At 47.9% G+C, this 17,014-nt stretch overlaps 1 protein-coding gene across 1 annotated transcript in view; it reads right to left on the bottom strand.

Moving 5' to 3' along the window:
* The window catches only part of Acss1 (acyl-CoA synthetase short chain family member 1), a 47,153-nt gene that overhangs the window by 2,916 nt on the left and 27,223 nt on the right, over positions 1-17,014 (bottom strand). The window contains exons 4-13 of the mRNA XM_041670667.1: positions 16,285-16,460; positions 15,812-15,964; positions 9,985-10,132; positions 8,830-8,967; positions 7,681-7,773; positions 6,516-6,628; positions 6,033-6,159; positions 5,170-5,297; positions 4,993-5,056; positions 275-393 (exon numbers count right to left, since the gene is read on the bottom strand). Of these exons, the coding sequence (XP_041526601.1) occupies positions 275-393; positions 4,993-5,056; positions 5,170-5,297; positions 6,033-6,159; positions 6,516-6,628; positions 7,681-7,773; positions 8,830-8,967; positions 9,985-10,132; positions 15,812-15,964; positions 16,285-16,460 (1,259 nt within the window). The remainder of the gene's footprint in view (positions 1-274; positions 394-4,992; positions 5,057-5,169; positions 5,298-6,032; positions 6,160-6,515; positions 6,629-7,680; positions 7,774-8,829; positions 8,968-9,984; positions 10,133-15,811; positions 15,965-16,284; positions 16,461-17,014) is intronic.

The raw sequence follows: 17,014 nt of genomic DNA, 5'->3' as shown, positions 1-17,014 counted from the left end.
TACCTGAAGCCAGCCTTCAAAGGCTGACATACAAAAAGAATCTAGCCTTGCTTAGGGCTGTGCCCTAAACAGGTGTGTGCTGTAAACTTCAAATGCTATGACCCTTTTCAGTCTCGGGAAAAACATGCAGGAAACCCGAACCACTGGGGACAGTTTTGACATTGGTGGAAAAGGAGCCCTAGGCTTGTAAAAGTTCAGCATTGTTTGCCATTTGTGGAAAGCAGAGGAGACTTGAAGAGAGCCATGCTATCCCCCCCCCAGGGGGTTGACTCACCAGGATCTGGTCAGGCACTGCATACTTGGCGATCTTGGTGGCCACCGCCAACTTGAGTTCGTTTACTACCACGTTTGTGTCACTGGTGTCGTCTTTCAGCACGATGAAGGCAAACGCAGCTGGAAAGAGAGCAAAGACTCAGTGTGCTAGGTCCTGAGTCCGCTTTGAATCCGTGCTCACAGCTGCTGTAACCTAGAGGGTTGCCAAGTCCTGAGACCGTTACAGAGCAGCAACGGCTTCCCTTCCTGCAACCCTGAAGAAGCATGCCACAGCACAGCAAGTGAAAGCAGCCCCAAGAGTAGCTCCGCCTGCGTCCTGCATGGGTAGTCATGCATGCTTGAGAGTGTGACACAGCAACAGAGCTGATGGCTATGTGTGACCTCAAACATGTGACCTAACGTTCTTTCCTCCACTGTGAAAGAAGGCATGGTGTTCCGAATGGGGACCCGGATATTAATCCACACATCTTCAAACACCTGATTTTTGTTTTTTTTTATTATTATTTATTTATTTATTATGTATGCAATAGTCTGTCTGTATGTCTGCAGGTCAGAAGAGGGCACCAGACCTCATTACAGATGGTTGTGAGCCACCATGTGGTTGCTGGGAATTGAACTCAGGACCTTTGGAAGAGCAGGCAATGCTCTTATCCACTGAGCCATCTCTCCAGCCCCCCAAACACCTGATTTTTGACAAAGAAGCAAAAACTATCAAATGGAAAAAAAGAAAGCATATTTAACAAGTGGTGCTGGCAAAACTGGATATCAACATGTAGAAGAATGAAAACAGATCCCTATCTATCACCATGCACAAAACTCAAGTCCAAATGGTTCAAAGACCTCGACATAAAGCCAGCCACACTGAACCTTATAAAAGAGAAAATGGGAAGTACACTTGAATGCATTGGCACAGGAGACCACTTCCAAAATACGACCTCAGCAGCAGAGACACTGAGAGAAACAACTAATAAATGGGACCTCCTGAAACTGAAAAGCTTCTGTAAAGCAAAGGACATGGCCGACAAGACAAAATGATAGCCTACAGAATGGGAAAAGATCTTCACCAACCCCACATCAGACAGAGGGCTGATCTCCAAAATATACAAAGAACTCAAGAAATTGGTAATGAAAAGAAAAAATAATCCAATAAAAAAATGGAGTACAAACCTAAACAGAGAACTCTCAACAGAGGAATCTAAAATGGCTGAAAGACACTTAAGGAAATGTTCAACATCCTTAGTCATCAGAGAAATGCAAATCAAAACAACTGTGAGGTTCCATCTTACACCTTTAAAAATGGTCAAGATCAAAAACACTGGTGACAACTTATCCTGGAGAGGTTGTGGGGAAAAGGGAACAACTTAAAAGTGTGTTCCCTGAGGCAGGGGAAAATGGCTCACTCAGTAAAATAGGTGCCACACAAGGATAATACCCTGAATTCAAATCCACAGCACCTGGATAAAAAGGCTGAACAGGCAAGGTGGGGCATGCCTATGGTTCCAGCCCTGGGGAAACAGAGATGGTGGCTCCCTGGAGCTTGCTGGCCAGCCAGCCTACCCAATCAGTGAGCTCCAGGTTCAGTGAAAGACCATGTCTCAAAAACTTCAGTGGAAGACAACTGAGCAAGACATTTGACTCTGACCTCTGGCCTCACATGCATGTGCACTGTACAAACATGCACGAGCATGGCACGCACACGTGCACACACACACACACATTCCCCCGTTGCACCTCTTGTTGAGCATGCTGGGGCTACTGTGTTAGACAGTATCAAACGTCAAGCTTGAAAGACCCCATCATGGAAGAAAGTTCTGCCAGGCTGCAAGGCGAACGCATGTGTCAGCACACACACTAGACAACACTTTTCAGGGTCCTGGAGAGGTCTAGAAAGGATGCACCCTGGGTCCTACTGCCACACAAAGATCTAACTTTACTGTTTCCCCTCGCCTGTCCTCCTGCTGCCCTGCAATGCCCCTCCCCTCACTAAGTGTTTGCATACTGTGCAGCTCTTCCAGCCACTCATTTGTCAGCTCTGCACCGGGTCCCATCTCCCAAACATTTCCTTCCCCTGGGCTTCTTGAACATGCTGCACTGTGGAAAGTCCTTAGTGACCGTGCTTACGGTTCAGTGCTTGTCTCTCCTTTCTGTTCCCTGCCCGTCCCATCCGGTGAGCCCATGATGGCAGAGGCCTCACCTTCTTCACATTCACTGGTGTGTCTTCAGCACCGGAAATCACGCCTGGAGTATGTTAGCTGTGTGTTAAGTATGTTGACTAAAGGTTGCTTCCTGCACACACTATGTTTGATCTCCATGTAGAGAACTAAGCTGCTACTAGAGAGGCTCCCCGTCTCCACCTGAAAAGCTCTTATTCATCCCTCAAAGCCCTGCTTGGTTAATTTAAACTCTGTGACCCTTTTCCTGACTCTGCCCATCAGTTAGAGTCTTTGGTCTCTGAGAATGGCTGATAGCTTCACTATCCCCACCCTTTCAGGTTGTGATGTCTTCAGAGGAAAGAATTGCATTGTTTCATCTTGGCAGTTGACGTGACATTGGAGAGAGACCTGGATTATTGATTCCAGAGGAGGGATAAAAGGTGGTGGAGGAGCAAATTAAGACCCAGACAGAACTGTGCAAGGTCCAAGCAGTCATAAGCCAGCAAGGCAAGAGACTGGCCAAAGCCCACAATGTTCAGGCCCTAGGCAAACTAGACCGAAGGGCTTCATCGTTCAGAGGGAGTCGGTACAAGCATGCAAGTATATTCAAGCAGTTTGACATTAACTTCAAACTGTGAATGGGTTACCTGTGAATTCCAAATCTGTTAGAAGCCAATGAAACACCTACCTAGCATCACACATACTATATGTAAATTTTCCTCACAGCCCTGTAAGCACTGAAGGACCGATACTACCTATGCTGAGAGCGGCTGCCAGAGCAGGAAGAGGCCAGAGGACCCCGGGAGCGTGTCAAGCATCAGGCACCACACTGGAAATGCCCCTGAAGAGCCCACATGTAGGTGGAGCAGCTGAGGCAGAGCACAGCCCAGCATAGCCTGCCCAATCTAAAGCTCTCCCTCTGCAATGCAGTTTCTTTGACCTTGTTCATATTTTCTAGGGTTCATCCGGGTACTACTGATAAGTCCCCAAAGGCAAGGCAGAAGGTGTCTGGGTCACGGGCTGCTTTCAGCAGTTCCGTGCCCTCTCAAGTTCAAGACTTAATCATTGACTCTGTCTGGAAATGCAAACTGAACCTTCACAGTTTCCTAATGCTGGGAGCACGCCAGTGCACTACAGATCCCTATACCACAGAGATGTAAAATGCTAGGGCCCCAAAAGTGGTCCAGGTCCCTATCCAAGTAAGGTACCTTCCCAGCCACACATGAGGAACCGTTCTCACTGCTAACCACCTCCCACCCTGCTGATATCTAGACACTGCCTCTGCTGGAGGCTGTCCCAACAGCTCTCCCACATGCCTGAGTCCCCCTAACAGAGCCACGGTCACATCAGCGATTGGTTCTCTGGGAATGAAGGACACTGTACTTAAAGCACTTAATTGGCTTTTAAATTTTGTGAGATGCCAATTCAAAGAAAGTATTTGATGGGGCTAGAGATGCGTCTTATCTCGGCAGTTAAGAACACCAGCCACTCTTCCAGAGGACCTAGATCCTATTCCCTATGGCAGCTAATAACCATTTGTAAGTCCAGGCCCAGGAACTCCAATGTCCCACCCCAGTGCATCCCTATCCCCTGTGGGCACTGCACACACATGGTGCACAGACACACACGCAGGTAAAACATCCATAGATGTAAAATAAAAATATAAAAAGAAAAGAAAAGGCAATGTCTGAGGGGATATGGCACAGTAGAAGACTGCAAACTTGGCACGGCTGAGGGCTTGGGTTCCGGCCAGGACATGAAAAGAGAGAGTTCAAATGTTTGAGTGAATACTGGGACAGCAGCACACACGTGTAGACAAGAAGCAGGTGACAGTTGGAGCAAGCTGTAACATGGAATGTCCCCAAGAGGAGAGAGAACATTCAATCCCAGGCCAATGGGCAGGGCAGACAAGGTCATTTTGTGGGGAAATGACTTTACACAGGCTTAGGATGTGGCCAGGTCACACCAGCGTGAGTGCTGAGGGCCTACCGTTGCAACACTCAAGTGTCCTTTCCAGACACAGCCCCTTAGGAACTGGCTGGCTCCAGAGAGAGGGGAATTGAAAAGGGGAGGGGTATCACTAGTTTAAGACCATTCTCATGCCTATTTTGCCCTCCCTCGTTACGTCAAAATGCACTACAGTCACAGGACAAGTTTCCCCAGTGTCGCAGGGCAGCGGGGCAGCACACAGCCTGCTGTAGCCCAGTGCACAGGTACAGCTGCAGCAGAGCTGACATTAGTGCCAAAACCAAGCAGGGAGGTAGGCAGGAAAACGTGCATGTGGCTTAGAAAGTGCCCCGAGATATCAGGAACAGAGGTAACTTTCCAGGCTTAGTCGGGGGCAGAATAGGTCATGACTTCTTGGGGTCTAGTATCCTTAAAGGTCAGCAAATCTGGGCATTTCATAGCTCAGACCCTTAATCCTTACCTTGCTCAGTTTTCTCACCAGGAAGGCAAGAGTGTGGCCCCTAGGGCCTGTCACTGCATCCTCAGAGACCTGTTGTTCCTACTACTGGGGCATCCTGCTAAGAATGAACCTCCACAGGAGGGAGAAGGGGACACTTACCTTCTCCCTTGATGTCATGTGGGTACCCAATGACAGCCGTTTCTGGAACAGCAGGGTGGTCAGCCTGTGCAAAACAGAGGGCAAACGGCCCTGGGGTGACTTGGGGTGTATAATCTCGCCCTGACTCTGAGTGTATCCTTAGAGTACCAGGCAAAGTAAAAGGCAAGTTGAGTTTACCATTGCATCCTCAATCTCGGCAGTCCCCAGGCGGTGACCACTGATGTTGATGACATCATCCATGCGCCCTGTGATCTGGTAATAGCCACCCTCAGTCCGGTGAGCTCCATCTCCAGTGAAGTAATAGCCTATACCATAGTAGGGCATTCAGTGCCAGGGACTCTGACCCTGCCCCAGCACAGTCCAGGTCCCAGCCCCACTCTGGAAGCTAACTCTGAAGGTGACTGAGTTATTCTTGGTCTGTGAGCTCCCTCCAGCAACTAATGTAAAAACACCTCTCTAGGGGATGCCAGGCTGTGCTCTAATGAGAGGGCAAGTGGCGCTGAGACTACGTCCCACAAATGATACCAAGGTGGCAGTGTCCAGAGAGCCGAAAACAGACAGCAGCACAGCTGGGATGCCCCTCAAGATGAGTGTCCGCTGTAACCTGGAGACTGGAAGCTGCTAGCTCCCGCTAGGCAGAGATGATAGCGGTCACACCAACCTCCAACCCAGGACCCAAGAGAAAACTGAGAACAGGGATATATACCGTGAGAGCACCCAGCCTGTGTGACCGTTTCCAAGTGTGTTTCTTCCCTCGACTCTCCCAGTGTACACCAACATGTCCACCCCAGACTAGACCCATGAGTGAACAAATGTACTCATGTCCACCGAGGTCCCTACAGAGGCTCGGCATGGTCACCCTGCCCCCCAGTCAAGCTAAGGAAGGTTTGGGAAGTGGAGGGGGGCTCAGAGCCAGGCTCGCTTCCATAGAATCATCACATTACACTCAGTTGCCATGAATTTAACGGGCTCCCCTATTTATGGAAACATGATTCCAGGAATCCATGGAGAAGGTATGGGGGTCCGCCCTAGCTTCTCACCTGGATATGCTCTGAAGTAGGCATCTATGAATCTCTGGTGGTCACCATAGATGGTCCTTGCCATGCCTGGCCAAGCTTGAGAAATGCACAGGGCCCCGGAGACATCACCACCCTCCACAACATTGCCCTAAGGATGAAGGGAGACATTCGTTAGAGACCTGGCTAGCTCTGGGAGAAAAGCAAAGAACTGACCATCAACACAGTCCTAACTGCTTGGCCTGAGGCAGAAACTAGGAAGCACTGACTGGAACTGGCCAGAACTTTCCTTCTGGCAAAGTCCGATGAGGGCCCTGACTTGCAGCAGACATCAGCAGTGCTGCTTGAGAAGGGGCTCCAGAGAGCATGCGAGGACCTGGCCTTTACGCTAGGAACCAGACCCTGCATCTTACTTAGCAAAGGACAGAAGGCATGGCATGTGGAAGGCTTGTCAGATGAGTAGCAAGGCAGATGTGCAGGAGACAACCTCTGCAGGATCCCACACACCTTCTCATCCATGAGTGCTGGGACGATGCCGAAAAAGGGCCTCATGGCCATACCCGGGAGGATCTCCGCCCCATCTTCCGAGGGCCGTGGTGCGATGCAGATGCCGCCGGTTTCTGCAGAAAGGATGAAGAAACACCAGTTGACGCGAGAACCAGGGACGGGTAGGTTCCAGAATATGTCTATCTAGGCTTGGACTGCAGTCTCCTCCAGTGTGGGCACAAGCAGAGACCCTCGGCTGTGCATTCTGCAGACGGGCGAGGGGATACCCTCAGTTTAACAGACCCTCACTGGGTCAGGCCTGTGTTTAAGATAGGGAAGGGGGGAAAGCCACCAGCTTGCCTAGGAAGGCGGAAGAAATGAACTGCTTGAAGCCAGGACTATTTGACACACAACAATGAATAGTGAATCCCGTGGGGCATTTCTCTGGGACCTGCATCTATCTGTATGTATGGTGGCATCTCATGAGGTCCACTGTGAAAAGATCTCTGTCCCAAGTCTTCCAGCACAGGCAAGAGCTACTCTTTGAGCCTGTCTCCTGATGGCTACTTGCAACACAAGACTAACGATGACGGTGTTACTGTGTAGTGGTGGCCTCTTCCCCTGAACATCCCAAGCAGCCAAATACTCAAAAGATGACAAATTAAAACAAAACAACTACAGGAAAACTTCCTTTTCCTGCTAACATTTAAATTCAGACTCTGAATCCCTCGAACGAAAGGACTTGTCCCCCTCAGAAATGGCTGAGCTCAGTGGCAGGAAACTATCGAGCGTCTATGAGATCCTGGGCTTGACTCCCAGTCCTGCACCAAAATTAAAAAGGACGGAAGCAAGCCAGGAAAGGGCCCCCACCTGCAAAGGAGAGCGAACTCCAAGAACTTGTCAGTCCACTGGCCTTAGGCCACTTGGCCTAGTGTGTCACCACACAGTGTCCTCACTCTGGGGCTCACACAGAGGCTGTAAGATGCACTTGAAACCAAGGCCCAGGAAAGCATCACATGTCCCCTAGAGCCTGGTTGCACCTCCGAGCCTTCTCCTCTCCAGCTGCGTGCTGAAGGGGCACAGGCCTGGTGAGTGCCAAGACAGTCCCCTGAGAACATGAAGAGCCCCTCCTCCAGCCCCTGGCTGGTCCCCAGGCCTGTTCCAACCACCCCTCAGGGACACTCACCAGTCTGCCACCAAGTGTCCACCAGCGTACATCTCCCATCACCCACAACCTTGTGGAGCCACTCCCAGGCCTCATGGTTGATTGGCTCTCCCACTGAAACCACACAAAAGCAAAAATTACTTTAAAATTAAAAACTAACAGTCTTCAGGAAAACCTGAAGCCAAAAGGGATAAATTATTAGAGAGGAAAAGCTCTGTGACCTTGCTAAAGGTTACATCAAAAGACCTGGAAAAGCTTGTGTTCCTGTGTCCATAGTCATCAGAGTAATGTACACTATGATAAGGTAGTCACCATGACAGCCCATGAGGCAAAGAAAAAAAAAAACAAAATTTAAGAGTGTGGTAAACAGAATATCACCCACAGTGCAGGACTGAAATCTGGCACAGGGCTTCTGAGGAGCAACTGGCACTTTTGCTGTGTTATTTAAGGGAGTAGATATCTCGTACAACCACTCTTAACAATTGTCAGGGGCAGAACCTATTAAAGCTAAAGATGTTTTTACCCCACTGCCTGAATTTTGTCTCCTGACATTTATTCCATAGAACTGAGAGTAGACACCAAAAAAAAAAAAAAAAAAAAAGCACATGTAGCAAGGATCCATCTGTGCCAGTCTTGCTCATCACAGCCAGAGAGAGGCTGCCTTTAAGGGCAGAATGGATAAGGTGTGATATATCTATACAGTGGAATATCTTACAGCCATGACATTAGCAAGCCATTGCTACCCGTGACAACACACTGTGCGGCCCCATCCACATGAAGCTCAGAACATAAGAATGCATACTGCGAGAACTCCTACAGAGGGAGCCGTCATATTCTCTCCTACCATCTAGTCTATATTCTTCTCTAGTTGATCTAGGTAGTGCTTGGCTGTGCTATGTATGGAAGGAAGTCTTTATCACCCTGGCCCCTTGGCATCTGTACATTTGAGTAGATATCTGTTAAGCCTCTGAAAAGAGGTACCCTGCCCTTGCATCCTGTAGCCTGATTTCTCAGTGTCCATCTGGAAAGCTCCCAGGCCTAGCACGCAAGCCTTGCCCATCAGGTTAGAGCCACCACTGCTGAGACAACGGGGTGTTCCTCCTCCCCAGCCAGCACAGCCTGGCCCTCTGAGCCCCAGGCCCATGCTGAGCCACACAGCGCTATGCTCACCTGACCCCAGTGTGCGCAGGGAGGAGCGGTCATACTTTTTTACCCAGGCATCCCCATACTTCAGTAGCAGCCGGACAGCTGTTGGGGCACCATAGAACTGGTTGATCTTTAACCTCTGCACTGTCTCCCAGTAGCGACCTACAAAAGGGTTACAGTCAGTCAAAGATCCCACTAAGCACGGCCTATTTTACACACATTCATGCTAAGCTCAGAGTAACTAAGTGCTGGGTCTCTGTGTGTGATCACAGAAAGGGAAGCTTCTAGACCCAACTGTGGATGACAGCCTCATATAAGGTGTTTGTTCCACGTGAGCCAGCCAGAGATCAGCTTGAGACGTATTTGCTGCAAGTTTCAAAAACTGACATGGAACTTTGATTGGTGGTATTTAAATGGACCCTAAAGAAATGACTCATCTTCCCTGGGTAAAAACATAGCCACTCGAATGTGTGCGGCCATGTCTCCAGAAAACACACACCTAATACTCATAACTCCAAAGCTCACACCATTCCCTGAATCTGCATTTAGGCAATGACCCTCAATCCCTGCTATCACCCCGTTATGCTCCCTTGAGTGCTGCTGGCAGGATCAAGAGGCATCAAAGAGGAAGTTCATGCCCCAACACTGGAGCGAGAGCCAGCTGCAGAGCTGCTGCAATTTGACTACATTAAAGCAAACATTTGGGGATAGTGTGCTGTGTGAGAGAAATACCAAAGAGAGCAGCATGAGGCCATATCCTCAAAGTGAATGAAACCTAACAAGGGTGGCTGCAAGTCATGTATGGTCCGAGGCTTGGGCAGTGAGACTGAGGAGGGTGGGAAAGACGGGAGCTGGCCTGAGCTTCAAGGAAAGGCTAGATGTAGCCAAGTGGGGTGGTCCAGATATGAGACGGAGAATGTTAGAGTGAAATAGGTGGTTTTGAGATAAAACTGTTCTGTGACCAACTCCTTCTGATCTTTCTGCACACTGCCCTAGGCTCCAGTTCCCCTAGTGGGGCTCAAGACCTGGAATCTCTAATGTCCGCTTGGCATCTGGTCAATGGAACCCAAGAACAGTTAGTTCCCTTGCCAGATCCAGGCTTCCGTGACTCTTTCCTCCAGCCTTGAGATCCCTCCCACACTACCCAGAGCAGGTCTCACCAGAGTTCTTGGTCCTCACCAGCATCAGGGTAAACTGGGGTGCTCTCAAAAAGCACCGTGGTAGCTCCGTTGCAGAGGGGTCCATACACCACATAGCTGTGTCCTGTGATCCAACCGATGTCAGCCACACAGCCAAAGACATCACCTGGCTGGTAGTCAAACACGAGCTACGGACACAGGAAAGGACGGACCCTCAAGGACTTGCCTGACCCAAGTCACCTTTTTCCTACCCACCACCAAGACATGGTCATTTGCACAGCCGTCTGTAACTGTGACACAGCCACCACAGATGCCAGGAGTGCAGTGTGTGATGGCTGCAGGGTTTTCCCACAGAGCCCAGCAGGAGACAGAACCACCAACACAGACAGCAATATGGCCATCCCAAGTACCAAACAGTACATGGAACATGTGCCTAGAAAATATACTCCAAACCAAATAATGCTGAGCTACAGAAGAAATTTGCTCAGGAGTTTATCTGTGAGCTAAAGATGGCCCATGTCCTGAAACAAGCATGTACCCGGTGGTGACATTTCATCCCATTAGGTAGTTAAGGGGTGGCAACTTGAAGTGGGAACGTACGTTGGCAGTTGTGTACAGGCTTGTCATAGACCTCAAGAGAAGAAAAAAAAATATGGCATATTTCTGAACAACCTTATACCACTGTTTTTTTAAAAAAAAAAAAACATTTAAAAATTTTTAAAAAGTCAAATGCAAGCACCCACTGAACACCATCAACTTCCCTCACTGATCTTGGGCTCCTGTTGACCATTTGAGGAAAATAAAGCTTAGAGGGACCCGGCGACAAATGGCTAGCAGCCATAGACAGACTCCAAGGAAATGAAAGGGAGGAAGGGGATAAAAGAGAGCCCACGGGTAAAGAAAACATCCATAGTGGTTATCACGTTCGCCTCACACGCGAAAGGTCCCCGGTTCGAAACCGGGCGGAAACAGCTGGTCAATTTCTTGGGCTGGAGAGATGGCTCAGAGGTTAAGAGCATTGTCTGCTCTTCCAAAGGTCCTGAGTTCAATTCCCAGCAACCACATGGTGGCTCACAACCATCTCTAATGGGGTATGGTGCCCTCTTCTGGCCTGCAGGCATATACACTGACATAATATTGTATAATAAATAAAAAATAAATAAATATTAAAAAAAAGAAAAGCCTAGAAAAAAAAAAGAAAACATCCAAATACTGCAATGAGCAGGAATACGTATGTCTAAGGATGTGGTTTGGGGGTGAACCTTGAAAGGAACATGGGGCAGTGATGATCACGCCATAGAGGATGGGACTGTAGAAGGGGCTTCCGCAGGACTAATAGACACTCCATTCCCTCACTACTGTGATGCTCATTTTAGAGTAACTCATGGAACACAGATTGGGTTTTGTTAAGATTTGTATATTTTCGAAAAAGGCCTGAGTTTCCTAGCCATAGAAGTCTGAAGGTCTCTACACCCAATACTCAAAAAAAAAAATCTCTTAATTATTGAAAAAGATGCCCCCTTCCCCATCTTTGTACCCCTTTTGGTACTTTGGGTAAGAATAGCCTATATATTGGAATGTGTAGTTACCAGGGAGTGGCACTATTTGAGAAGAATTGGGAGATGTGACCTTGTTGGAGTAAGTGTGGCCTTGTTGGAGGAAACATGTCATTGGGGGTGAGCTTGGAGATATGAAGATTTCAAAAAGCCTACACCAAGCCCAACACCTCTCTCTCTCTTTCTCTCCTTCTCTCTCTCTCTTCCCTCTCGCTCACTCACTCTTACTCTGACTTTGAATCAGGATGTAAATCTCTTAACTACTTCTCCAGTGTCATGAAAGCCACCCTGCCACCATGCTCACTGCCATAGTGCTGATAATGGACTAAGCCTCTGAAACTGTAAGCCAGTCGCCAGTTAAATGCCTTTTTATATATACAAGAGTTGCCTTGGTTGTGGTGTCTCTTTATAACAATAGAACAGTGACTAAAGACAGAAACTGGTACCAGACACTGGGCTATGGCTATGACAAGCCTCACCATGCTGTTTGTTGGAGAAATATGGAAGACTTTGGGACTTTGGACTAGAGAAGCACTTGAATGCTTCAAGCAGAGTTTAGTGGAACATTCAAGCAGAAGCATGGAGGACAGTGCTGAGGGTGATTTGAACTGTGATGGGCCCAGCTCAAGAAGTTTCAGGGGGGGAAGAGCATTAGTAAGTGGCCTACAGACAGACCATTTTTGTGATATTTTGGCAAAGAACGTGGCTGCTTTTCACTTTTGTCCTGAAAATCTACGTGAAGCTAAATTAGAGTTTCAGATTAGTGGCTTTGGCGGAGGAGATTTCAAGACAGCCTATTATTGACTCTGTTGTGTTTCTTAATCGTGTGTGTGTGTGTGTACATGTGTGTGTAATGAAAAGGAGCAAGCTGAATGAAGAGAAATACAAAATGTACAGTCTGAGGGGGAAAAGCACCGGAAAGGTGATGTTGTGCTAAGTCCAATGCTCAAGGAGACAAAAAGCTAAAAGAAAAGCCTGGTGCTAAATAGAACAGAGTGGGGACCTTAGGGAAGACCCCATCCAGATAAGCTTCCCATCTGTGAAAAGGAATTAAGCAGCAAAGAGAGCCATCAACAATAGAGAGCTGATGCAAATATAATTGAAAGAGGAGGACAAGTTCCAGTGCCAGCAAGCAGCAAAGTTAGCAGCATCAGACACCCACATGGTGTTGGTTTTAGAGTCAGGGACACCAAGAAAGGGGTTGTGGAATCTCCCTCCAGCTAAAAAAAACTGCTGAGGCCAGGGGTGTGTCAGGGGTTTCCCTGCATGGAGATCCAGAGTGGCCATTGCTTGAAGCTGTGAAAGTGTAGCCTGCCTTGTGTTAGAGCTTCCAAGATGTGGGAGCTGCTGGAGATGGGACACTTGCCAAAGAGAGCTGCTAACAGGAAACAGAACCAGCTCAAAAGAGAGAAGTGTATTGTAGTCAACAAAGCTGGAAGGATTTCGAGATCTGAAAAGTGCTTTGACAACAAGCAGGGGAATACAGAATTTAGAGTTTGCCCTACTGGGTTTCAGTCTTGCTTTGGTCCAATATTTCCTCACTATGCTCCCTTTCCTCCTTTTTGGAATGGTAATGTGTATTCTGTGCTATCATAAGTTGGATATATGTGATCTGCTTTTTGAGTTTTATATTTTGGGGATTTATGATTAAGATATTGCCATGTGTCTCAGAGACTTTGGACTTTTAAACAGTGTTGAGACCATGATAGACTATGGGGACCTTAGAAGCTGGACTGATCTCACTTTTGCGTTATGGTGACTACAATCCTGTGGGGACCAGGGAATGGAACGTGGTGGTTAGAATGAAAATGGCCCCCATAGGCTCATATATTTGAATACTTAGTAACCAGGGAGTAGAACTCTTTGATAGGGTTAGAAGGATTAGGAGGTGTGGCCTTAATGGAGAAAACATCATTGGGGGTGGGCTTTAAGGTTTCATAAGCCTTTGCCAGATCCAGTCTCTCTCTCTCTCTCTCTCTCTCTCTCTCTCTCTCTCTCTCTCTCTTTCTCTGCCAATGGATCAGGGTTTAGAATTCTCGGTTACTTCTCCAGCACCATACCTGCCCTCTCGCCACCATGATCATGAACTATACTCTGTAAGTAAGCACACAATGAAATGCTTTCCTTTACAAGAGTTGCCTTGGTCATGATGTCTTCACAGCAATAGAGCAGTGATGACGAAAACACCAGCCAAGATTTCTCTGGGACTCAAGGTTCTTTCTGGAAGCCTGGCTGGAACTCTGGCCTCATGAGGACAGACCAAGCAAGGAAAGTTGCTGTCAGCCAGAACAGTGTCTAAGCCTGCTCACAGAGACATGGGCTTCCAGGTCACCTGGCCAGAGAGTTCCCTTTGTTATTGCCACTAGTCCTAGCTGAGTTTCCCTTAGGAATAGGGCATCCAGTCCACCAACGGAACCCAGAAACTCAACCCTAGCTGGGAAGTGTCAGCTACTCGCTGAGGCAACCAGGGACCCATGTTAAATCCCAGCCCTCTACCCATCAACACTTTATACACGTTTATTGGAATAAAGCATCATCTGTCATTCCACATGCCTAAAGGGTGTCCCTCTGGTGTCCAATTTCCACTTACTAATTCAAATTTCTTTATAAAAGTGTTTTAAGTTTATTTTTACTTTTGAAATGAGTAGTACACAGAATCAATTTTCAATTGCTTCAGAGACTCAATTTTTTTTTTCTTTTCTTTTTAGGGTCAGTGGGAAGCAAGGCTTGCTGATACAGGTCTATGATCCCAACTCTTGAGAAGCTGAAGCAGGAGGAGGACACAAGTATGAGGTAAGATTCTGTCTTCAAAAATAAGGCAAAGATTGTAAGTGCCAGGGGGATGGGTGACTCCAAGGAGACAGTGCCTTCCAGACGAAAGACTGGGAATGATATGAACTCTGACTGTGGCAGCATGAACAAGGCCTGCATGGGTTCCCAGCACCAGGAGGAAAAGCAGACACGAGGTCTGTCTTAGTCGGGGTTCTATTGCTGTGAAGAGACACCATGACCACAGCAACTCTTATAAAAGAAAGCATTTCACCGGGACTGATTTACAGTTCAGAGGTTTAGTTCCTTATCGTCCTGGCGGGAAGCGTGGTGGCGTGCAGGCAGCCCTGGTGCCACAGAGGTAGCTGAGAGGTCTACCTCTAGATCTGCAGGCAGCAGGAAGAGAACTAGCGTGAGCTTCTGAGGCCTGAAGCCCACCCTAGTGATGCACTTCCTCCAAAATCACTTCTACTACAAGGTGACACCTCTTACAGATCAGGTATTCAAATGCATGAGTCCATGGGGGCCATTCCTATTCAAACCTCCACAGGGTCTCTCACCCTCAGCAAAGACATTATCTGCAATTGATACTCACTGGCAAAGGGAAAATCAGTTTTTTCCAACAGAGTATCACTCAGTATATCAACCATAGTCCGGGGCAGGCCCCATGCTCAAGCATAGCTGATGAAATAGTATGAACTCAATGATATTTTTGTGGATTGTTCATTTTGTTTTTGTATTTTCTTCTTCGTCTCATTGGTATTACACTTTTTTGTTCTGATTTTTATTTTTATGGGGGTTTTGTGCTTTTTAGTTTTGTTTTTTTATTTTGATTTTTGTTTTTGTGGGGGGGTTGTTTTTGTTTCTTTTTTAAAAGAGAGAACATAAAGTTGGTTGGTTAGAGGGTGAAGAAGATATCATGAGAATTGGGGGAGGGAAAACATGATCAGACTATATTGTACAAAAAAAACTTTAAATAATATAAAAACAAACAAAAAAGCCCTCAAGCAAACAGAAAGTAAAAATCGGAAGGAAAGGATGAACTATAAACTTCTGAGTGGAAGAAAATGCATATTTTAATATATAATAGTGAATGTATTCATCGTTATACCAGGACAGAACTGGGTTTGGCTTGGCTTTGATTTTCTGCTATCCTGGAGCTGAAAGCCAGGGCTTCATGCATACCAAGCCTGTATTCTACCATCCCAGCCCTGGTAAGTTATGCTGTTCAGATCCTTTCTTTTTTACAGTGCAGCTGTAAGGTATATGTGTAGGAGCTCAAGAAGTCAGAAATGAAAGGGAGCCCACAAGGGTTCCATCCCCCACACCTCGAGCAGGAGCTGGAGCAGGAGAGAGGGGTTGAAGGGCCACAGCAGGCGCAGGTTTCTTCTCTCTTTCCCACATCCACCCTACTGCACCATAACTCACATCAGCACCACAAGCCTGCATCTGCGAGATCACTATGGTTCCTCCTTGCCCTACCCAGAATCTGCCAGAAGCGTAGCACCAGCCATCCTCCACCCCTTTCCCCTGGGTTCCTACCTTGTGCGTCGTCGCAGCATACAGGAGATAGCCTGCCTGCGTATGAACGAGTCCCTTGGGTGACCCGGTGCTCCCAGAGGTGTAGAGCATGAACAGCATGTCTTCGCTGCTCATGCTTTCAGGAGCGCACACAGGGGCCTCACTGGCCATCTCCTGGAAAGGACAGAGCACGTCACTGGGTCAAGGCATTTAGCCACTCCCTTCCAGCAGGCCCCTGGAGAGTACCATTTCCCTAGCTGAAGTCAGGACACTACAATTCAAGTTACAACTCAAAAAGATATGGATTGAGGCTGGTAGTGTAGCTTGGTGTTTGAGCTCCTACTTAACATACAAAACACTAGATTCTACTCCCACTGTGGTGTAATGAGTGGCGGGGGTGGGGGGGCACATCCAGGAAACCCAGACCGAGAGCCTAACAATTTCCCAGACACAGGTGATCTAATAACAATCTGTATCACATGAGGTAAACCCACCTGCTCAAGAGGGATGTCCAGCTTTCCCATGTGAACCTTGGCATCTGTCCTGTGAGCCACCAGGACGTGCTGGACCGTCGGGCAGTTCTTCACAGCTTCATCCACTATTTTCTTCAGCTCCACCACACGCCCTCCCCGGAGTCCTTGGTTGAAGGTGATAACGACCTTGCACTTGGCTAAGGAACACAACACAGACTGTCTGGTCAGTGTAGAACCTCACGGCCCGAGCTGACTTTTGTAGCTGGATAATCCAGGCCTAAAGAGTGCGACAGATGAAGTCCAACCAAGTAAAAAGAACCCACAGGAAAAGAAAAGGTCTGCTTGCGGTGGAAGCTCAGGGTGTCACAGATTAGTGCCCCATCTTTCTCAAACTCTGAGGGTGAGTGGGAAAGAACCAGAAACAAGCGACCTTGAAATAAACTCTTCTTGCACAAGTCAGCAATATAAAGGCAGTTTCCCAGCCAGGCTTCGACCCTCTCGCCTGCCCCAGAGTGAGCGGGAGAGGCTTTCCCCAAGTGAGGGAGGGTCACATTGCCTAGAGTAACCACAGTGGCAGAGAAACAGCAAGAGATGGAGACCAAATCCCAAGGCTTCCACGTAGCCAGCCCTGCTAGTGACTTCTGTAGGCCAAGGCCCTTTGCTGTCTGGAATACAGAGCCAACACCTCCAAGTGGGTGTCCTTGCCTTCACGAGGGCACTCCTCTCCCTGTCACATTCCTCTCTTCAAAGT

The sequence above is a fragment of the Microtus oregoni genome, unplaced genomic scaffold (genome assembly GCF_018167655.1).
Source record: "Microtus oregoni isolate MIOR12 unplaced genomic scaffold, Mior012 000020F_ref0000438, whole genome shotgun sequence".
Taxonomy (NCBI): domain Eukaryota; kingdom Metazoa; phylum Chordata; class Mammalia; order Rodentia; family Cricetidae; genus Microtus; species Microtus oregoni.
The sequence above is the reverse complement of the archived record's forward strand: the minus strand, read 5'-3'. Positions and strand labels throughout refer to the sequence as shown.